General features: G+C 37.2%; 1 protein-coding gene across 1 annotated transcript in view; it reads left to right on the top strand.

Moving 5' to 3' along the window:
• Positions 1-24,550, top strand: part of EIF3H (eukaryotic translation initiation factor 3 subunit H) — a 114,449-nt gene that overhangs the window by 74,754 nt on the left and 15,145 nt on the right. The window contains exons 3-5 of the mRNA XM_006140361.3: positions 16,191-16,358; positions 17,874-17,973; positions 19,242-19,391. Of these exons, the coding sequence (XP_006140423.1) occupies positions 16,191-16,358; positions 17,874-17,973; positions 19,242-19,391 (418 nt within the window). The remainder of the gene's footprint in view (positions 1-16,190; positions 16,359-17,873; positions 17,974-19,241; positions 19,392-24,550) is intronic.

Below are 24,550 nucleotides of genomic sequence, written 5' to 3'. Positions count from 1 at the left end.
TCTTTCCCTCTTTTTTTTTATAACTGCCGTCTCTTTCCGTTCTCACCACTTCCCCTTCTTTAGAGTATAGCTCGAAACAATTTCATTTGGGTGGGCAGTACGTACAGATTGCCTTTACCAGTCCCCGAGTTAGCTGGAGCTGCTGCCTACTCTTCATTCCTACCCCCACTCCCATTCTCAAGTGTTTTTTTAAAATCCCTTCTGGAGTAGGAGGGAGAGGGGTGGAGGGAGCTTATTTCCTCTCTTTGAAAGAGTTACAAATGGAATCAGGAGGTAGAAACTTATATAGTACAATGCAATTATAGTGTTATATACACAGTAATAATAGAACACCCAAGCTTACCTTTTCTTGAAATCTAATTTCTGTAGCTTGTCTCTTTCTTTATTGAATCTGTTCTTTATTGTGCTGAATATAATTAGCTTATAGTTTTAATGTCTAAGAACTATTTTTTCCTTCTGTAATTCTTTCTCATGGTAGATTGTTTCTTGATCATATTCATATTTGTACAAATGAATTCTGTTTCCTAAAATGAACGTTACAGATTCATAGACTCTTTTATATTCACATATACAATCTCCAGTTTCTCTCACCATTTTCCGGATTTTCTCCAACTATGGAGATGAAAAAAGGGGAGTTTATACAACACTTGGCAAACAAGTTAATCAAATTCAGCTCTCTAAAAGCAGTTTCTTTGATCCAGGTAAGTGTTATAGCCTCTGGATTCTAAGTAATATTTTTGAATAATCAGTGGTAGTGATAGCCATTAAACTCTTCCTGAGGTGCTTCAATGCGCAAGTCTCTGGTTATAAATGATTTTTATCTTCTTAACTTCCTTAGGAAGTAAATACTGACCCACTTCCCCTCTTTTTGCAATGGAGGAGACCTAGACAGAGGTAATTGTCATAGATTATACAATGAACATGCCCGAAGATGTTATTCAGATCAGGGTAGCTGCTTCAGTTTCTGTGTAGACCAGCGCTTGCTCCTTACCCTCACAAGTTAGGAGCACTGGTGGCCAGACTGTAAGTGACCATGGGAAATGCAAGCAATAGAACAATTCTGCCAGTATATATTTATTTAACATATATTGGGCAGTTCTTTTGCCAAAAATCATGGGAAAATAATGGCAGGAATAAGAAGACAAAATTCCTTGGAGAACCATTGCTTTACCATTTCAGCGTATTTCTTCCCAGTCTTTCCTTTCAAGGTTAAGGAGCAGACATACTTGTTTATATACTGGGATTTATATGATTTATCATTTTAAATTTTACTCTTTTTCTCTTAGCAACTCATGAACATTTTCTCTATGCCAATTAAGTTTTCTAGAACTGCTTTAAAACTTTAAATTCTTTTTCTAAAGAATTATTTAATTCTTTAATCATTTTTTTTATTTTTTAATTTGCTGTGGGGTATGTGTGCTCACCAGAGAGGAAGAAAGAGAAAGAGTGAGCAAGAAAGAGAGAGAAAAATTGAATCTGTTCTTTATTGTGCTGAATATAATTAGCTTATAGTTTTAATGTCTAAGAACTATTTTTTCCTTCTGTAATTCTTTCTCATGGTAGATTGTTTCTTGATCATATTCATATTTGTACAAATGAATTCTGTTTCCTAAAATGAACGTTACAGATTCATAGACTCTTTTATATTCACATATACAATCTCCAGTTTCTCTCACCATTTTCCGGATTTTCTCCAACTATGGAGATGAAAAAAGGGGAGTTTATACAACACTTGGCAAACAAGTTAATCAAATTCAGCTCTCTAAAAGCAGTTTCTTTGATCCAGGTAAGTGTTATAGCCTCTGGATTCTAAGTAATATTTTTGAATAATCAGTGGTAGTGATAGCCATTAAACTCTTCCTGAGGTGCTTCAATGCGCAAGTCTCTGGTTATAAATGATTTTTATCTTCTTAACTTCCTTAGGAAGTAAATACTGACCCACTTCCCCTCTTTTTGCAATGGAGGAGACCTAGACAGAGGTAATTGTCATAGATTATACAATGAACATGCCCGAAGATGTTATTCAGATCAGGGTAGCTGCTTCAGTTTCTGTGTAGACCAGCGCTTGCTCCTTACCCTCACAAGTTAGGAGCACTGGTGGCCAGACTGTAAGTGACCATGGGAAATGCAAGCAATAGAACAATTCTGCCAGTATATATTTATTTAACATATATTGGGCAGTTCTTTTGCCAAAAATCATGGGAAAATAATGGCAGGAATAAGAAGACAAAATTCCTTGGAGAACCATTGCTTTACCATTTCAGCGTATTTCTTCCCAGTCTTTCCTTTCAAGGTTAAGGAGCAGACATACTTGTTTATATACTGGGATTTATATGATTTATCATTTTAAATTTTACTCTTTTTCTCTTAGCAACTCATGAACATTTTCTCTATGCCAATTAAGTTTTCTAGAACTGCTTTAAAACTTTAAATTCTTTTTCTAAAGAATTATTTAATTCTTTAATCATTTTTTTTATTTTTTAATTTGCTGTGGGGTATGTGTGCTCACCAGAGAGGAAGAAAGAGAAAGAGTGAGCAAGAAAGAGAGAGAAAAAGTGAGAAAGCAAGCCACTAGACCCAAGACTCGAACTGCAGCCAGCGTTATGGGAGGCCAGCGCCTTAACTAATTAACTATACCACCTATTTGCCCCTTAAGTTTACATATGTATTGAGAGAGAGAGTAGAACTCTGTTGCTTATGGCCTCCACCCTCTCCCCCATCCAGCCACGATCAGAGATGATAGATTGCAGGTACATGTGCAAGTGCTTGACAGGACAAGTTGACCATGGAACTGAACCTGTCTTCCATGAAGCTTTCCACATTAATGAGCATTGTGCTTCGACTGCATCATCATGACTTGCTGGGCCCTATATGAATTTTGTGTTGGTTAAAAATAAATTCTACTGAAAAGATAAATGACTATGTACACTGAATGAGGAAATAGTAATCAAGACTTGTGACCCAGTGTCCTCTGACTGAGAGAGTAAGTACAGAAATTGTAGACTTGGAAGATGGGGTTGATAAAGTCAATCAATGTGTACCTTTTAATAGTGAGTACTATCTAGGACTACCCCTTGAAGATGCTCATTAAGCAAAGGATCGTTGGGACTAAAGGTGGGTTATTTAAATTGCCATCATTGTGTGGTGAAAGTTGAAACCAGAGACAAATATGTTGGCTACTAGCAGTTCATTGGGCAGCCATACTGAAGAGGGCACCTTTTAGATGATAATTCCACTATGACTTTATCAGACTTTTAGCAAAGGTTGTACTCAAGAAATAGTTTCAGAACTAATAAAGTGATCCTGTAGACAATTTATCACCATATATTTTGTGTATATGCTACAAATAGTACTTCCAAGAAGTGATCACTTCTTTTCTTTTGAATATTTAGTACTCACTAGTAAGGTGTCTCATTCTGTTTTTTTGAACAGGTAGAGATTGAAGTTGATAGTTTTTTATTTCTATTTTTAAATCAAAACATAATTGTACATGTTTATGGGATACAGTGCACTGTTTTGATACATATATGTAGTGTGTAATGATCAAACTATAATTGTTTTCATCACCGCAAATATTTCTCATTTCTTTGTTGTGAGACTATTTAAAGTGCTCTCGTAGCTCTTTGAATGTACATAGTATATTGTTAACTGTAGTCACCCTACTGTACAGTTAACATTATTATTTCTTTCTCTGATCTATAACTTTGTACTTGTTGACCAGCATCTTCCCATTCATTCCTCCTATGCTTCCCAGCCTCAGATAGCCACTATTCTCTTATTTCCATGAGGTCAGTTTTTAGATTACATGAATGAATATTTGTCTTTCTGGGCCTGGCTTATTTTATATAATTTTCGAAGGCAGGGTTTTACCATGCTATAATCCTCCCTCCTGTCTTTGGCTTCCAGGTGTGATAACAGGCATGTGGTACTGGGCCAGCCTGAAGTGCACGTGCACAATCCTCCCACCTCAGCCCTCTGTAGTTCCTGGCTTATAGGCACATACCACTGCACCCTAGCTTTAGGTTGTGCTGGGAACCAAACCACGTTGTCTTTCAGTTGATCTAGGGATGGACTCTTGGGTTGATTCCGTATGTTTGCTGTTGTGAACAGAGCAACAGTACAAAGAGGGATGCACACATCTCTTTTGACTGCTGATTTTGCTTCCATTGGATATTTACCCCGTGGCAGGATTGTGGGGGTCATATGGAAATACTGATTTTATTTTTGAGGAATCTCCATAATGACTATATTAATTTATATTCCCACCAACAGTATGCACAATTTTTCCTTTTTCCACAACCTTGTCAGCATTTATTATTTCTTAAATTTTGTTAACAGCCCTTCTAACTTGAGTGAGATCGTATCTGAGTACCGTTTTGATTTGCATTTCTAATATGATCAGTGATGTTGAGCTTTTTTTTTTTTTTTTCATTTAACTCTTGGTAATTTGTATAGCTTAACTTTCGAGAAATGTCTGACTAAGTCTTTTGCCTATTTTTAAATCAGATTACTATTATTTTGCTATTGAGGTATTTGAGTGTCTTATATATTCAGGATATTATCTTCTGCCAGATATGGAATTCGCATGTTTTCTTCTATTCCATAGGCCATCTCTTCAATCTGTAGATTATTTTGTTTGTTGTACAGAAGCTTTTTCATTTTACATGATTCCATTTGTCTATTTTCTGTTTGTCACTTGTGCTTTCGAAGTCTTATTTTAAAAATTCTTGCCCCCACCAATGTTATAAAGGCTTTCCTCTACATTTTCTTCTAGTAGTTTTATAGTTTGGGCTCTTACAGGTAAATCTTTAATCTATTTTTTAGTTTGTTTTTGTACACAGTGATAAATAGGGTTTAGTTTCATTCTTCTGCATGTGGATATCCAATTTTCACAGCAGCACTTACTGAAGAGACTGTCCTTTGCCAGTGTGTTCTTGGCACTTCATTGAAAATCAGTTGACTAGAGTAATTATTTCCATCACCTCAAACATTTATCATTTCTTTGTTGTAAGAGTACTTACAATTCTCTTGTAGCCATTCAAAAGTATGCAATATATTGTTGTTAACTGTAGTCACCTTATTGTACAAGAGAACACTATTATTTGTTTCTCCTATCGATACTTTTGTACTTATTGACCAGCCCATTCATGTATATTGACGTATATAAATTTTTTTCTGGGTTCTCTGTTTTTATCGAGCACCGTGCCATTTTGGTTACTGTTGACTTGTGTATTTTGAAGTCAGGTAGTGTGATGATGCCTCTTGAGCTTTGTTCTTTTTCCTCAAAATTGCTTTGGCTATTCAGGAATTTTTGTGGTGCTCTATGAAGTTTAGAATTGTTTTTTCTGTTTCCATGAAGAATGTCATGGGTGCTTTGATAAAGATTGTATTGGATTTGTAGATTGCTTTGGATAGTATGGATTTATTTCTCTTTCTTTCTTTTTCTTTGGAGAGATTTTTGCTATAGGGTATGTGCACTTGCCAGAAAAACAGAGAGAGACAGAAAGCAAGAAGTCACCCCCGCCCAAGAGGGGATGGCCACACCGCACTCCCTTCTCCTCCATTCACCTCTTGGGATCTTGGTCACGCACGTACACGTGCCCGGCATGAGTTTAAGCCACTGGGTCCAGGACTCAAACTGCGGTCATCTGCGTGGGAGTCCAGCCACATAGCCATTATGCCAACCGCTGTTTCCGATAGTATGGATATTTTGACAATATTCTTCTAGTTCATGAACACGGTATATTTCCATTTATTTTTGTTGTCTTAAACTTCTTTTCTTTTCTCTTTGTGCGTGTGTGTACACACATGTAATTTTATCCTTGCCAGAGGGACAGAAAGGAGGAGAGGAAGAAAGCAACCTGATGGGGTGCAGTCACACCACCCACACACACATTGAAGCCAACAGCTGGGATGTGAACTATGTGGTCAGCCATGCAACATCTGACTTCCTTAACCACCAGCCTACAAGGCCTGGCTCTGTCTTGTATTTCATTCATCATTTTTTTGTAGTTTTCATTGTAGAGATCTTTTACCTCCTGGTTAGATTTATTCTTGGATATTTAACTTTTTGGGGAGGAGGAGGATAGCTATTATAAATAGAATTGCTTTCTTGATTGCTTTTTAAGCTATTTCACTATTGATGCATAGATGCTCCAACAATTTTTGTGTGGGTTTATATACTGTAACTTTTACTTCTAGCAGTTTTTTGATGGAATTTTCAGGATTTTCTGTATATAAGATCATGACATCTGCACACAACACACAAGGACAAACATTACTTCCTCCTTTCCTGTTTGGATGTACTGCCTTTCTTTTTTGGCTAATTCTCTGTCTAGAACGTCCAGATAATTTCTTAATAGAATAAAACTATTAATTTATTTCAATAGACGTTTTTTGTGTATGTTTGTGATAACTTGTACAAACTTTTCTTCTTGTTTTATATTTAAAAACCAGATTTACAGGCTTGATTTTTTTTTTTTTTAATTACCAGTTGAAAAAAGTGCTCTCCATAAAGAAAGAGTTTTTTTAAAGAGAGAGGCCAGAGACAATGGGGAATAGTCATGCCCCAGTCCCTTCTCTTCATTTCTCCATCCTGTCAGGATTTGGGGCATGCGTGCCCATGTGCTTGCTATGGGTCTCCCTCTGCACCCCACTCCCTTTTTTTCTTTTTGCAAAAGGGAAAGTAGTTTATTAATAAACGCTAAAGTACACCCTGAGAGGTAGGAGTAGGCCTGAGCAGACAGAGGAAGAGTGGTTCAAAGGCCTAGTGGATATGTTTTTTAAGCAGCTGTGGTGAGGATTTGACCTGCAATCGGCCATGTGGGATTTGACTCTCTTATCCACAAGACTTTGAGGCTAGCCCCACCTTTGTTTTAATTACTGGAGTCCTCAGAGTGTGTTTGTGTATTTTGTTTAAAAATTTGAAATTAGTTAAATTTAAGAAATATATTTGTACAAGAGAAAGGTTCTAGAACTGGTCAGCTTTCTTGACCAAAGTTGATTCTGAACACCCCCCCCTCCATCACCACGACCCATATGTATATTTGTGGCCAGAGAAAAGGAGATGACATACAAAGCCCACCTGATTGGCTGTGTTGGCATTTGCCTTACATGGTCATGGTATGATCAGCTACCAGCTGTCAATATAATGGCTAGGCTCAGCTGCTGTGATTGGCTGAGGCAAGTTGCCTGCGTACCCGGGTTTTGTCTTAGTCTAGGATAAACTTGGTTACAGATCACACTAAGATGTAGTGTAGTTTTTTCTGCTCTGGGCTGAGTTTTACCACCTGTATAAGAAGTCTGCTTAGGCCAGCTTAGATCAACAATTTAATTCATAGTATCTGTGTCTGATTCACTTTGTTCATTTCTACCTCACCTTCAGCTTCTACTTTCTATAACTTAGACTTTCCCTTATCCTAATATTACTGGTTATTTTGTATAGTTTAAAGCAAGCTATTTCAAATCCCTTGTAAGTGGAGTAGAACAGACACACACACACATTTCCTAAGAATTCTGACCTTTACTAGTATATGAATAGCAGTCATGTATTTTTTGCAGCGATTTTATTTTTCAGAATATTTCTAGCACCTAGTTCTGTGCCAGCATTAATCTACTACATGATACACAGCTATAGATGTGACAGGAGTGTTACTTGGCTACACGAAAGATCCTATGGCATATGTAAAAATTACTTTCTTAACCCAGAGATTCTAATATGATCTAATGTGTCGTGCTTTTAATTATAGCAAGAGATGGCTGTGACCAGTATGTTGTTAAATGTGAGAGTTCTTCATGCTGGCGGGTGAGGAATCTACCCATGTAGGTGAATTCACTTTGTTTATATCACAGATCTCAAATGACTTTCAGTTCATTTACAGTCCTCAATCATCCATTTACATGAATGTTATTTTCATTACCAGGGCATAAATGTTTATGTATTTTAAGTTTTCATAACCCTAATAAAATAAAATCATTTTGCCATGTTTTATGATTTGGTTAAAAAGATAATGACAGTTAAGTTTGTTACAGGATGTATGTTCTATTTTCTGAAAAGTCCAATTATCTCAAAGAAGATAGAAACACATTAAAACTGCTCAAAAAAACCCTGATTTCTGTTCATTGTTAAGGCTCTAGTTACTACTAGCTTTAAAAGGTAAAACTAAAGCATCCCCTTCATTCCCTTATCTCCAGGTTGGCATTCCAAAGAAAATGTTTTATTAGAATTTGCAAACACATTAAGAAAGTAAACTACCCAAGACAAGCAACAATTTTTGAAAATTGTTCCATAAGATAATTAAGAGAGGTAGGATTCCCCCCCACCCCCGCTATAAAACAGATTAGTTTCCAGGTAGAATAGAATTTATATTGGATAATTTACTGTAAAAAATTGAACTGTTACCAAAATTCTTAAGCAGTCATGGGGGTGGTAGCATTAATAACAGATGTATTAATGGAGAAAAAGGATGAATATGTGATACAGACTGGGTGAAAATATGGAAGTTATAAGAAATCTTTGTATTCTATAATTCTCTCCACCCAAAGTAGACTCTTACTTAATTCTTTTTTCAAATGTACATTCTGTTTGCTTAAATCCACATCTGCTGCTAGCTTTGAACATTGCCTGAACGTATGTACAGCTTGGCAGAAAGTCTGACATAAAGAGGAAAGTACTAAAGTTTGTCTTGTTAAATAATGGTGCAGAGCCTTCACAGTTCACAGCCTGAGAGTGCTCATTGAGGTCCCATGGTGCTTCCGGGAAAGAAGCTTGTAATTATTTCACATAAAGGCCGACTTTGGTTAGTACTCCTGTCAGAACAGATAGGAGATTTTTATGCATGCATTCCACTTCCCTGTCATGTTTGTTGAAATCATTGGTTTGTTTCAGGAAAGTTGTGGAGTGTTGTTTGTTTGTTTGCTTTCTCAGCCCTTTGTATCTCCTGGGTGAGTTTTGTTTCTTTGTTACAAGAAACACACACTAGGTTCTGGTTCCTGTTGGTTCCTTACAAAATATCTTTGATCTGAGAAAGTATTTAGTTACAAAGTTGTCTTGGCTCCAGTTTCAAATAGTAACATAAAAATGCATTCTTTTAGAAGTTTGATTAAATACTTGGAATAATTATCAACCTTGGCATTTAAAAATTTTTGAGGTAGTTATATCACTGAGTAAAAATCTTACTAGTAGTGCCGAATTATTAGTTAATGATCAGACATAAACAAGCTGTTGGTGTATGAAAACCTAGAAGTTTGTATATTTCTGTTATCTGTTTGCCATGCTTTATTGATTCAGAAATAATGTACTCTACTTCACAAAGAGAAGGGGTGAAGTTCTCTAAATGGGTGGTTGCCTCAATTTTTGAGTCAGGGAGTTGGCAGTCAAATTGAAGTCAAAGCTGTAGTAAACAGTTTTGCCAAAAGAATTTCAGTGATCATGATTAGCTCATTAGAGTTATTGTGAGGATAACATGTAGGCAGCCCACTTAGCAGGAAGTCTGACATACTACTCAGTAAGTGCTATTTTCTTGTGTCTAGCTCTCATCTCCTCCAGAGGATAACTATGTATACTCGTAAAATGATTTCATTGTATTTTAAAATTTGAATGTATTTGATAAAATAAGAAGTCCTTAAAAAGACAAGAAATCCTTAAATGTTTTTAAATTTCAAACTTTAGGCTTATTTTCCTTTTAAGAGTTCCCTAAGAACACATCTGTAAAACAATTTTTCCCCTTAATCTGCCAGACAGATCTCTGAGTTTTCAATTTCGAGTATGCGAAAGCTTTAATTTCCTACTTTCAGCTCATCTCAGCCTATCCAACGGTGGCAGTTCTTTGTTCTCGTTTTTCAATGAGAAATTGTATTTTCTGAGGGCTCACTTAAGAGCATAAAGTAAAAAAGATGATTTTTAAAGACAAGGATGAGGACTTGGAGGTGCGAAGAGACCTGGTTAATCATTCTGCTGAACATATTCTAGTCCACTCGCCCTCCCGGTGATCTTGGGGAGCACATGCGTCTCATACCCTTGTTTGGTGGTTTGCCAGCACAGCTCCAGATACAGCGTTTAAATGTAAGACAACATGTTATTTTCCATGTTTTCATATTTGAAGATAAAATAAGAGGAAGCCCAACAAATGTGGTAGCTTTTTGAAAGGCATCGTTATTGGGCAGTCTGCCTCAGTTAAGACAGTTTTAGCTCTAGGCACTTTAAAATGGACTGTTTTGCAAAGAGGATATCTGGAAAAAGTGAATATGAAAGTACTGGTGCCAAACTTTGAACAGTTATTCAGTGTTGTAAACCAGGCTCTCTCTTGCTTGGGAGAGGTTTACCCAGTTAAAACAATTGTAGAGGTCGAAGACATTTATAAAACTCATTTTTATAACCCGTCCAGATTTCATAGTACCTCCTCAGTTGCAGCTATTGTCAGTGCAACTTTTTGTGTTAGTCATTTGAATCGGCTTAGCACTGACTTAGCAATTTGTCTTTGAAATTCATTTGCTGTGTACTGATATTCTTCTGTTGGTAGGGTATTTCCTTTTTTAAACTAAAATACCTAAAAGTTATTTTCCTAAACGTCTCATTACACAATTCTGAGTGCTTCTGTGGAACAGTATCATACATTTTTAAATGGTTTTCCCCAAAAAGGGTTTTTTCCCCCCTTGCCATTGATCTTTGTGAATTTTCCGAGGAATAGTTAACAATTAACTCAGGAGTGAAGGTCATTGGTTGAATTGCTGCGTTGGCTTCCAATAAATATGAGAACATTAGAAAAAAAGGGAAATATGTCTAACCCTGGGCCAACTCAGCAGAGCTGCCAATAAATGCGCATGTCCTCAGTGATGTGCGTTAACACACCAATAGGGAGTGAAGGCATTCTGTGTCAAGGAGCCTCTTTCTCTCCCCCTTTTTCCTTTCTCTTTTGTTTCTTTGGCTGTTATTGTCTTCTTTCTTATCCCTAGATAGGAGTGAGCCTTATCATTATATATATTTTTTCCTTACCACTATCTTTTTTATAAATTCCAGCCAGAAAAATAAGGGCCAGCTGGTTATCAGGAGGCAAATAGCACTACCTCATGTTTACCAGAACCTGTGGGCCATGACGGGACATGGTGTGGTCATCACAGCCATTTCCAGATATCCCACGATCCTCCCTCCTCCACGTTCCTAAGTCCCTAGACTCCCTAGAAGATTCTATGGTGCTGGCCTTACCTTCCAGTAGAACTCCTGAGAGAGACTATCATAGCCACAGAAGCTATCACATTCACCCTGGGAAATTAACATCTGGACTGACCATCACCTCATTTCCTGTGTAAAATTCACCGACTGTGTCACAATTGCATGTTTTTTCCTCGTCTCTATCACAGACCAGGGGGGTAAGTAGGCTTCAGTTAGCATGGCAGCTCAGCTCAGGTGATTGATGGTCGCCGTTGGGAGCATGTTTTGAGGCAGTTTAGTGGGACTGTCTGCTCTGCATTTCTTATCCCCAGTTAGGTTTGCCAAGAAGCTTTTGCAAGGGTTGGTTTTATATGTTTTTTAAAACTTTTGGTGGGGGACAGAGGAATAACTATGTGGGAAAAGGAAGATGAGGGCCACATGCTTCCATCAATATTAGCATAAGGACACAGGCTAAAATGTCTACAGAGGGCCAGCCAGTGTGTGTGTGGGGGGGATTAAGGTAGTTGGATCCCACATGGCTGACTGCACAGTATGAGTCCTGGACCTAGCAACCTTAAAAACACACAGGGTGCGTGTGCATGCATGCCCCAAATCTTGAGAGGACAATGGGGGAGAGGGGATGGTGGTGCGGTCATTACCCCTTAGGGAGTGTGTGCTTGCTTGCTTGCTTGCTTGCTTGCTTGCTTTCTCTCTTTCTCTCTTTCTCTCTCTCTTTCTTTTTTTAACAAGAGGTTTTTCTCCTGTAGGGTGCATGCCCTTGCCAGAGAGATACAGAGATGGAAAGTGAGAAATCCTCCTCTTCCCCCAGGAGGATGGCCATGCCTCAATCCCTTGTCCTCCATTCTCCTCTCGGATTTTGGGCAATGCACACATGCCCCGTGTGAGTTTTTAGCCGTCTGGCGCAAGACTTGAACTACGGTGGACCACGTCGGAGTCCAGCGATGTAACCATTACACCTATGCTGGTCCTGGGGAGTGCTTTCTTTCTTTCTCTCCCTTTTTCTCTCTCTTTCCCCCTTTCTTCCCCTGTCCCCAGGCAAGCAGATGTGCCCTATAGCAAATTAAAGGTCTGCAGAGATAAAGCAGTTCATGTGACTGTCAGTTCTGTCTCTTGTCCTTTGGCTTGTATACAATAGAAACAATATGACTTCTTTGTTTAGTTATTATTTGTATTAATTCTAAATAACGGTGCATTTTTTGGAGCTTCATGTGAGCATTCTCAGTGAGGATGGAGCCTCAGTGCTTCACGTGTACCCCATCTTCACTCTGGAGCTCTAGCCCTTCCATCTCCACTTTCAAGACTCACTTTTAGTCTTGAAGAGCCTTTCTTTCTCTGCATGATGCCTCCAAGAGGACACTTTAAAAAAAATAGTGTTTATTTTGCCGTCTTTAAAACTGGGATGGTAAGCCCAAACTAAGGTAAGAGAATGCCCGGAACTTCATTTCTGAATAGGCCTAGCACATACCAGTGCATTGTAGGTTTTTAAAATGATTTTTATCCATTTACCTGTCATTATTCTTATTACCCCGTTAGTTTTTATATTCATATAAGATATTTTGGTCATATGAAAACCTATAAAACTGATAAATTAAGCATATTTAAAACCTTGCGAAATCATATATGGTGTTTTTGGAAGCTGAAGAAGAGGAAAATGAAAGTGCCCCCTCGTTCCTCCCAATAATGTAGAAGCTGATCTCTGTTCCTAAGAGTCTCCAGAAGTAAATACACTGAAGCAGTGGTATCTCCACAGGGCTCAGGCCTCATCTCCTGACTCTTCCCAAATAGTTTGGAGAAACACTTCATTTTTATTCTTATCCAATCAGAAGGGCCTTGGTAAGACTCTGGATAAGGTAGGACTTTGGAACTTTGCTATGAATCTTGGAGATATATTGCATTATGTATCCAAAAACTATTATAAGATCTATTTTTCAGGCTGAGGTGAAATTTAGCAACATTACAAAATGTTTTTCAGAGAAATGTATTTTTATTTTAAATCATACATTCTGGAAGTACTGTGTTAAGTGAATAGGAAAAAACCAATTATTTATACTTAGTATTTCCAGTGAACAATATGAGATCATAGCATTTTGACTGGGATGAGTTCTCAAGAACTCTTTGGAGTTAGAAAACAAAAACAAAAACAAAAAACGGCAGCAGAGAAGAATCATTAACTGGACAACAATCTCCACGGGGAAATCTCAGAGCCGGATTGAGAACCAAGATCTCTAGATTCCAAGTCTTTGCTTGTTTTCTACAGTTGGGAGTTGGTAGAATCGAACTTCTACTTATATTATAACTAACTTATGTATTAACAGATGTTTCATAGGGATTTTTTTTAAGAGATTCTACAAAAGCTTGCTTGTAAGGTCAGTTGCTTGGTGTTTTTTCTTTTTTCCTCTTAAATAGAAAATTTAGTTTTGTCTCCTGTTTAACTTATAATGCTGGGATATTTTATTCATAAATTTATTTAAAAATTAATAATTATTAGCTAAATCAGTGATTTATTTTTATTTAAAAGAATGACATTTTAAAGGAGAAAGAGACTATGTCAGTAGTTCTATCTCAATTCCCATATTTATGTGATTGATAAGAATCTGTTAAACTAGATGAAGAGGGAAGAGGTTTTGTAATATGCCAGTGAGATAAAAATATTAAGATAAATGATAGTTGATAGTAAGATTATCAGGCCAGCCTCATAGCCTACTGGTTAAGGAAGGCAGATCCCACATGGTCAGTTGCGGTTCGAATCCAGGCCCTGGCAGCTTGCAAAACATGTTAGACTTGTGTGTGCACGCCTAAATCCCTATGGTTTGAGAAAATGGAGAAAAAGGGATTGCATTGTGACCATACCCAATTTGGGGTGCTTTCTTCCTCTCTGTCTGACAGGTATTTGTGACCTCTAGCAATAAAAAAAATTTGCACTCTTTCTTCAAGATAACTGCGTTGGCGATGAAATAGATTTCTAAGGTTGTAGTGGTTTTAATAGTGGCTTTGAATATAAAACGGGTTATATGGCTTTGTTTTCACATTGTATTAAGAAGTCTGCAGAGGGAACCAGCAGTTAGCGTAATGGCTATGTCGCTGGATTCCCACCTAGTCGACCGTGGTTCGAGTCCCGGACCCGGTGGCTTAAACTCACGCCGGGCGCGTGTGTGTGCACGTGCCCAAGATCCTGAGAGGAGAATGGAGGAGAAGGGATTGCGGCATGGTCATCCCCCTGGGGGTGATTTCTCGCTTTCTCTGTCTCTGTCTCTGTCTGGCGAGCGCATGCGCCCTGTAGTAAAAACCTCTCCAAAAAAAAAAAAAAAATAGTAAGTCTACAGAAACACTCATTTGATATATAAAAGTGACTTGTGTATTAGTACCATGGTCTCCCCCTTACTCTTAAAAACAGACAACAAAATAATGATAGCCAAATCACCTTTTATTAATGCTTTTTCCCATTATGAACAAATGGTTCCATTCTCAGAAACAAAGTTAAAATAGTGTACATCTTGATGGTATTCCAGTTTCCATCTCTGTTGCCACTTTGATATGGGACTTTAGAAGGTCCCTCTAGATCGTGAAAAAAGGAATCTTTGGGGTTTTGTCTTTTTTTCAGCCATTTTACAGAGCAAGAGAATATCTCAAAAAGCGCATAGTTATTGAGTAGTCAGTAAGTGGACTATCATCTTTTAACATGAGAAATAGAACCTTTCTTGGAATAAGCAGATTTATAATTTCTTTGCCTAGCAACAAGTGTCGAAAAAAAATAAGACTGTGTCCATCTGAGAAAGGTTCTTTTATTCTTTGTAAGTCTTGTTTGCTTTGTAAAACCATAGTGCTCTAACCAAAGGAATTACAGACTTATAACTTTATTTTTGCTAAACCTGATTAAGAGTTTTGAAAGTGAAATGGTTAGGTTTTGAGTTAAGCAAATATGTTTACTCAGTGTGGTCATGAATTCATTATAATAGTAATAGCTTGGATGTTATATTGACTGTCAACTGTTCTACCATGCTATGTATTTGCTATGCATGATTGGGCTGTTTCACTTTTTAAATGTCACTTACTATATTGTCAGGTAGCACCTATTTTTCTAGCAGTACTGCTTTAAGTTAATATACATTATAGCTATTAATTTGACAAAAATGAAAGTCATTAAACCTTTTTATTTCATATCTGGTAGTTAAAACATAGTTATTCTAATAAAAACATAATGTCTGTTTCTTAACACAAAGGAACCATGCAGGCAAGAAAAAAGTTCCTTTTAAATTTAGTATATGCAGCAGGGGGCACCAGATGAAGGCAAAAATGAATTCTTACATTTTAAATCTGCTACAGTCTGCACAGTCTGTAACCTGTTCGTATGTAAGTTACGTGGTGGTTACTTGCTTCCCTTTACTTTCCTGATGGTTTAAACTTTTCAGTTCTTCAGTCTGTGTTGCAGAAAATAACTGTTCTCACTAATCCAGATGAAATTCTTACAGCCAACCAGATCAATTAAAACTGTTCATTGTACACTTTTATTTTTTAAAAGTGTGCACATTTAATAATTCCTTGTTTAGAACAAGGCATTAATATTGTATCTTAATACATTTTCTACAAAATGTTTTATTTAATTGCCGTAGGACATGTGTGCTTGCCAGAGACTGAGAAAGAAAGCCCCCCTTGCTGTCAGAATTTTAGGCACGCCTTACACATGTGCCCAGAGTGCATGTCAACCTGCCAGGGCTAGGATTAATCCGGGTTTGGCCATGTGGGTTCCGGCTCCCAGTACACAGCACTTAATTGCTGAGATATAGAACCGGCCCAATACACAATGTTTTTCTTTGAAAAGAACAGGAAAGTCTCGATGTGAAATTATTTGAAAATTTATATATATATATAATTTAAATATGCAAAACAAATGATTAAATCTGGAAATAGTTCTTTATAGTTAGGAAATAGTTATGTAGAAATTTGTTTCCCAAACTTGTTTTTAATGTTGGTGGCATCATTAACTAGTTGTTCTTTTCCTCCTCTTCTCCCCACCACCTAGTGCAATATCAGATGGAGATGATGCGGAGCCTTCGCCACGTCAACATTGATCACCTCCACGTGGGCTGGTACCAGTCTACGTACTACGGCTCCTTCGTCACTCGGGCACTCCTGGACTCCCAGTTCAGTTACCAACACGCCATTGAAGAATCTGTCGTTCTCATTTATGGTTAGTAGGAGGTTCCTTTATTATTCTTTTCTTCCCTTAATATTATTGCTACTATTTTTGCTTTCTGTCTTTCTTGCTTCTAAGAGCAGCCTGGCAGGCCTTCTCAAGTAAATACCAACCCTGTTTCTGCAGCAGCCTCAGCAGCAGCTAAGTCTAGACAGGGTTTCCTTCTTTCTGTTTATTTTTCTTGCTATCAGAGCCCTGATGTGTACATTTTGGAATGCCGGAGTAGCTGCTTCATTTTTATTCCTCCATCTCCCCTCCCTCATTGAAGGGGCTGGTGGAACTAGACCAGATGTCTAACAAACCCCGATTGCTGGAGTGTCTGGCTCTGTACGTGACTGACCAATCATAACACAGCGTGCCAAGTTGGTTTTTTTATACCTCTGACAGCAATGTACAAAACCTGGACTGTTTCTTAGCACAAAGATTTTTTTCTTTTCGGCCTATTTAATGGTGTTTCCTCAAGCTCTCCAGACCAGATGTTCTGTGCTGTATCAGAACTGTAGGCAATTTAACAGCTTTATAGCCTCCCCCCTCCCCAAACACTCACAGTCTGCCATATCTGGCAGACTTGCGTATAGTTTCCAGCTGAGAAGTAAATGTAACGTCCTGAGTATCTGTCAGAAAAAATACTAATGAATACGATCAATCTTATGAGCTGCCCCAAAATTGTTTCAGTATGTTAACAATTGGATTACAGTAAAGAACAAGTTGTTAAAGTGTACTTATATTGGCTGGAAACATTGCATCATCAGACCTTGATGAATTTTCCACTTGTTTCAATCTATTTTGGTTTTCATTTTATCACCTATTGCTAAAAGTTTCACTGTGTTAAGTTTCAGACAACATGAATGTTAACACAGGTTTTAGGCGAATATTGGCATGCCGGAGCCGTTATCATGCAGCAAGTGCTAAGCTCTCTTGCTCATGGAGTGTTTAAGCAGTTAGTTTTGACAAAATTAGTTTCTCTAAAACTAAAAAGACATTTTTGTGATAGCACTTTGACTCTAGTGGTTTTGTTTTTAGAATCTGTTTTAACTAAGGAAGGCGAACAGTGATTATTAGGATGGCTAAGTTTTGTTTACAGGACTGTTCATTTTTAGTTGACTGAAGAACTACACAAGCCCATGCAATGAAATTTCATGTTTAATATTCATCAGTATTTCCCCCCGATTATACGGGCTATGTAGAATATATGATATTTCTAAGATCCCTGATTTTAGCTGAGGAATGGATTTGAAAATATATATCTTTATTGTGAATCTCTTTTTTTTTTTAATTATGAAAAGGACACCATTCTATCTATTAAAAGTAGGATAGGCAGTTTTCCTACATTTTTGCTTATTATTTGATACAATAGTTCAAATCTGATTTGTATTGTTTTCTGATTATCTCGGTCTTCATTTTGCAAAGATTGTGTGACATGTAACCGAATGTGCCTAGAACCAATGTCATATGAGCGCGGGTAGTGACAGAATTCTTAGTAATTTCTTTCCCTTTTGTTTATTTGAGATCCCATAAAAACTGCCCAAGGGTCTCTCTCACTAAAGGCATACAGACTGACTCCTAAACTGATGGAAGTTTGTAAAGACAAGGATTTTTCCCCAGAAGCGTAAGTTGGGGGCCTTGGGAGGCATTTGGTAAAGAGTGGGTATTTTTCTTTTGAGATTCTGGTTTGCCACATTTATGGAATCCTACGTTGTGATGTGGTAATGCTTTTGCCATGTGAGCTGTAGAAGTTTTCTACATGCCGAGCGCCACTTGCTTTCTCCCTTTCCCTGTATAAATTATTCTTTATAGAACGTCTCATCTGCTATTCTCACCAAGGGTGAGTTCACTTAGAGTGGGAATTAATTAGCTACCAGACTTGAAGAAATACACGATTGAACTAAGGGAGCTGGAAGGAGTGATCAGGGGCTGTCAGATTGTAAGCTCCGTGTCAGACCCGTTCTGAGCTGTGTGTCTTTTCTTCTGAGCTGTTGTTGTGTGAAGGGGAAAGAAAAATATAAACGTTTTAAGAATTCAGTAAAAAACATGACTTACTGGAAATTTTATGGGTGATCCATATACAGAGAATTTACTTGCAGAGCTGTTTTGTGTTCATACTTAATATTGGCATGTTTCAATTTTTTGAAATTTTTAATATTTACAGTTTTTCGATTTCCTGTTAATTATAGAAACGTTTATTTCTTAGTCAGTCGAAGTTAGTGGCTTTAACTTTGTGCATGACAGTTCATCTCAAGTTTGCTTTTTGGCCCCTAGAACAATTAAGGTGCACAGAATTGAAGAGCAAAGCTAACTGGTGAATAATTCCCAGATGTAGTAGTTACAATTGAACTGTGAGACACTTTCCTTGCTGTGTTCTGAACTATTTATTGTATATTGAGTCTCTTAGTTGTGTTAGTTGCTCATCTCTTTAGTAGGATTTTAAAATGAACTTTTCAATGAATAGAATATTTTTCTTTTCTAACCATTTTAATTTTAAATGTTTCAGAAGTAGATTGTGTATAATATAATTTAACTGTGACATTTATATCTTCGAATCAGTGAAGTTTTTTGGCCAAGATTCTTATTTTCCTGGTTGATAGCTGAAAATCAGATACTTTTCAAAGTTAATACCAGTCATTCAGCTTATGCTTGACTCTGTAAGACTATAGCCGCACCCACCCACCCCCCCTTTTTTTTTTTTGAGTGCTAATGAAACAGATCATGGAGAAAGCCTTGTAATTAGATAAAATATATTAAGTAGTCCACTTAAGACTTAACTTCTGACCATCATACTAAAGTACTTTTAAATGCTTCACAGGTTGAAAAAAGAAGTAGTCCACTTAAGACTTAACTTCTGACCATCATACTAAAGTACTTTTAAATGCTTCACAGGTTGAAAAAAGCAAATATCACCTTTGAACATATGTTTGAAGAAGTGCCGATTGTAATTAAAAATTCACATCTGATCAACGTCTTAATGTGGGAGCTCGAGAAGAAGTCAGCTGTAGCAGATAAACATGAATTGCTCAGTCTTGCTAGCAGGTAAGTGCCCCCCCCCCTTCTTTTTCAAGGAAATGTCCCTTTTTTTCACTTCCTATATAAGATTCTTTTATGGGACTGGCAGGTGGCGTGGTGATTAAGGCTCTGGATACTCCCACATGGCTGACCACGGTTTGAGTTTTGGACCTGGTGCCTTGCTTTTGCTCTTTCTCTCTCTGGTCTAATTAAAATAAATGAATGAATAGATAAAATTAAATAAATACTTCTTTTTGTTAAAAAAATTGTTTCACTTAGACTTTAACTTGTGAGACAAAAAATTACTGAAGACCATTATAGGTTATTAAGATTAATGTAACATCATGTAGTATTTCCTTCTCTGTTAAGATCCTAGGACCAGCAGATGGCGTAATGGTTATATCTCTTGGACTACCACATAGTTGACTATGGTTAGAGTCCCAGACCCAGTGCCTTAAAATTCACGCCAGGTGCGTGTGTGTGCTTGCCCAAGATTGTGAGAGAAAAATGGAGGAGAAGAGATTGTGGCGTGGCCATCCCCCTGGAGAGTGATTTCTCACTTTCTGTTTCTGTCTGGCGAGCACATATACCCTATAGCACAAATCTCTCTCTCTTAAAAAAAATAAAAAAAGGAAAAGCACCAAACCAATAAAGTAAAACAAACACATTGCCTGAATATCATTGTGATTTCTCCTGTTATAAGAATCCTCTCCTACCTTCTTTGCTGTACATCTGTGTTTCGATGTGGCCCGTGGAGGAAGACTTTTTTATTTGGCTCAGCTGTATTTATTGTACATTATCCTAGCACTCATGGTATTATGTCCGAATATTTAGTAATGCTCAGGAAAGAACAGAAATGTGTATTTCTTTTAAAAGTTATGCCTCCCTTTGTTCAAATGGAGGCTCTGCCAATAATAAACTTAAAGGAAATTCAGTTAGTTGAGTTTTCAACCAAAATAAGTTTTCAGAACCTATGAAAACTTTATAAAACAGGTAGAGTTTTGCTATCTAAAACAATGGTGATAGGATTTCCTCTAGTGTGACTGCTTTAGCAATGTAGATATTTATCTCATTAATAAAGTGCTAATCGGACCAGCAGTTAGCGTAATGGCTATGTCGCTGGACTCCCATGTAGTAGATCGCGGTTCAAGTCCCGGACCCGGTCGCTTAAACTCACGCCGGGCGCGTGTGCGTGCGTGTCCAAGATCCCGAGAGGAGAATGGAGGAGGAGGGATTGTGGCGTGGCCATTCCCCCTGGGGGGTGATTTCTCGTTTTCTGTCTCTCTGTCTCTCTCTGTCTCTCTGGGGACTGCACACGCCCTATAGCAAAAACCTCTCCAAAAAAATTAAAAATAAAGTGCTAGTTAACGCCCATCATTTCCTTTACAAAATTAGTACTTATTTTCCCCCATCTATTGTAATAATTGAAGTAGAAGGTCACTTATTTATCAGATTTGTAGTTATCTTAGATAGAAGCTTGTGATAAAGGACATAAAGACTTCGCATTTCCTTGATGAAAGACAAATGAGATGAACCCGGCATAACCAGAAAGACCCCAGTGTTCTTCTCAATGCTCTGGCCTAGGTAGAACTGTGATTGAAGGACCGTCTTTGATTACATTACCCGTCACGAAGCTTATAGGCAGTCTTCACATGGCAGGAGATGGAAAGTGAATAGTAAGCGGAGTGGCAAGTGGTACAGCCAGGTTGCAAGGCCAACTTGCCACCAAAGAGCCCACTGTCTGCCTGCAAACATATATTCATAACAGCCCTTCCGTTTGTCCAGTAGAGAAGGTCCTGCTTTTCTTTATTGACTGCAAACATTCTAGGCACACCTGTATTTAAAGCACTGAGCTAAGACCCTTTTTCAGCAAACAAGGTTAGATTTTGATATATTGAGTACATATAGACATACAATACTTTTAAATTCACTACATGAATGTCTGGCTATTAATTCATGTCTTCACCTTTTCCCAGGATTTCTTTATTGAGCATACAAAACAAATACAGTTCTAAATAGTGCCTTTTCATTACCAGTGAACTGGTTCGTAATGTCCGTTTGTCCAAAGCAACATTTACAATAGCCAGGAAAATGTTCTCAGTTTCCCATAGCAACTAAGATCTAGACAAATACTTTATTACACTTTTTATCTCCGTATTTTCATATGAAATAGGACGAAAGGCCCTCTGCTTTTGAAATGAAATTATTTTCAGGGTAAATTGGCATTCTTGTTGGAGAAAAAAAAAAGTGTGTAAGCCTCGAAGCAGTATTTATACTAATGGACTGTTACATTGTAAAAGACCAAGATATATCTTTTGTACATTTCAGTTTTTAATTTCTAACATTAGTACTGTGATTATTGGTAATCAGGCCAGTTGCCATAAATATTTTTATGTAAGAAACTTATTCAGAAATCATTCTTACTCAGCTCCTTAAACATTTTGCTTGTTCTTCTCTTTTATAGCCCATATGTGGGTATAAGGTCCCTGCTTTACCAGATATATTTGTTCAATGTTATGAATAAAACATATTATATTCCCTTTCATTTAAAAATCCAAATTTTAATTTTAATTTTATTAGATGGGCGTTCTGGTAATGGTTATTCCATAACAGCCTTTATTAATTCTAAAAAGTGTGTAACACAAGCCTTCAGCTTTTCACTCATGAAAAACAATTCTGTTTTTATTTCCTCTTTTAAAAAAGCTAACTAAGGGTGGGCATCATACATTAAGGATAATAAGCATAAATTGATACCGTAGCTAGAGCAGACTTAACACTCCATGTCTTGGTTCACATCTGTTTAAGTTATCTGTTTTCAGTTCTTTGTTTCCTTGGCAATAAAAGAAAAGGCTATATTATTGAAACTCCTAACAGTAACTCTCTGTTTCAGTATTTTAGTTGAACTGGTACTGAAAAGATCCCTACAAAATTGTTCTTGATAATGGATAGGATTTTCTGTGACATGATGTATGTGAGAAAATTATATATATATATATATATATATATATCAATAATTTCCATTGCCCATCAAGATCTGTATTGTGCAGATTTTTAATGCTTTAGGTCGGCATGTTTTCAAAGAACATTATCATAATATAAATATTATGAAATCTTTGTTTTTTTTAAAATTGACACAGGGTACATGTGCTCACCGGAGAGAGAAAAAGCATCCCCAAACCGGGTGTGCCACAGTCCTCTTTCCTCCATTTCTCCATCCTGTCAGGATTTTGGACACACACACATACACAAGCCCCCCGGCACGTTTTTCAACTGACTGGGGATGAAATTTAGACTGCAGTAAGCCATGTAGGATCGGGCTCCTCTAACCAAACACTGCACCATGGACTCTCCCATCTTACGGAATCTTTAAAGTCTATGTATTTGTGCTGTGGCAGTGTTCTTTTACTATAATTACATACACTTGCGACACATAATATCAACACTCTTATTAAAGACATTTTGTGGAAAGGGAAGATCTCTTTATTGTTAAAATAATTGTAGTCAGTCTCTAAGATTTAAGATCTGGCTTCAGGAAATAGATTTTCTTCTGCGTGTGGCAGTATCTGGTCTTTGTCATTCTCCAATGTCACTGCTCTCCATGTAACTTCCTAGCCATGAGTGTGGTGGTGATCTTTCCTTTCTTTGATTTTCTTTTGTGCTTAATGATATAAATGATTTACTTAAAAATTAGTCATGGAGCTATAACTGCATTTCACATATTTGACACAGCTTTTTGGGCCTCAGTTCTTTCTTTGCTCTGAAGATATAAGGATCAGCTCTTGATGCAACCCCATCCTTCTACCTCCTTAGGACCTCACATGGTTCCTCCCCTTCTTTCTCATTGATTTTCAGTTCCTGTCTGTACTAGTTATTTTTTCTTAATTGAACTATTTTTCTTCCCATTATTTTTTTTAATTTTCAATTCTTCAATTTGAAAGAATAATATAGTGAACACCCACCCATAAACCTTTTATCTAAATTCACCAATTATACATCTTGCCACATTCAGACCCCTTCTTTTTCTCTCTTTAAATATAAACATCTGCTTTTTTTTAATCACTTGAAAGTAAATTGTAGACTTTTATCCCCTAAATAAGTTAGCATGCACCTCCTAACAATAAAGACTGAACTTGTCTCCCTCATATTTAAAGGAAAAAAAGGTCACCTTTTCTGTTGTTTGTATTTCCTCACTTTCCACTTATCTTCAGTACTTTTCAGTGTTCCATCCATTGTATCTTGTTAGAATTCTCACCAAAGTCACAAAACACTTACTAGCCTCTACCACACAGCATACTGTAGATTGCTCAGCATTTAGTACTGTTGATAACCCCACTCTTAAATTCATTCTTTGGGGTGTGTCAAACTATGACTCTTCTGGGTTATATCTTATTCTTTACAGTGGACCCTTTTTTGCTTGTCTCTAAACATTAATGTTCCTAAGATCTGTCTTTCCCCACATACTTTCCTGGGTGATTTTGCCTTACTTCCATGAATTTTGTTACCTTAGACCAGAGCCTTATTTCTCTTCCTGGTTACTTCTGCAGTCTCCTGACTCCGTTTTTAACCTTTTCCTCTTTCAAAATTGTAGTGATGTAGTTAAATGCAAATTGGATGCTCATATTATTCTTTTGCTTAAAAATCTGACTCGTTCTCCATTATTCTTTAAGAGTGCACACTGTGTGCTGTTTTTTAGTTTCTTAGTTCTCTGCTTTCTAGTCTTGCCCCTCCCTGTCCTCCTGGTGTACCGAACTGTTTGCAGGTTTTAAATGCAACAGGCTTTTAATGCCAGGATTTCAGAACGTCCTGCTTATGCCCAGTATCAGCATTGCCTTTACTACCTTCCTCATCTAGCCATGACTTCTCCTCAAGAACTCAAAATTTGGTTGTCAGATAATCTGGGAAGATTTCACCTGATCCTACTACACTTTCACTTACGCTCGTGTTGTTTGTCCAAAATAGCAGTTGCTACCACTGTGTTGTATTTATCTACTTAAATTTCTCTCTTCTCACTAGCATGTGTTGAGTACAGCAGTATCTTATATGGTTTAATCCTTAGTATCTAACAGAGTGACTGGCAAAGTATGTATGTACTCAGTAATATGTGTTGATAGAATGAATGTATGAAGCAGTATTCTTTTTTTTTTTTTTTTTTTTAAGGTTTTTCCCTAGGGGGCATGTGCTCACCA

This window comes from Tupaia chinensis, unplaced genomic scaffold, assembly GCF_000334495.1.
Source record: "Tupaia chinensis unplaced genomic scaffold, TupChi_1.0 Scaffold000032_1, whole genome shotgun sequence".
NCBI classification, from domain to species: Eukaryota; Metazoa; Chordata; class Mammalia; order Scandentia; family Tupaiidae; genus Tupaia; species Tupaia belangeri.
Note: the sequence above shows the minus strand (reverse complement) of the source record. Positions and strands in the feature narration are given on the sequence as shown.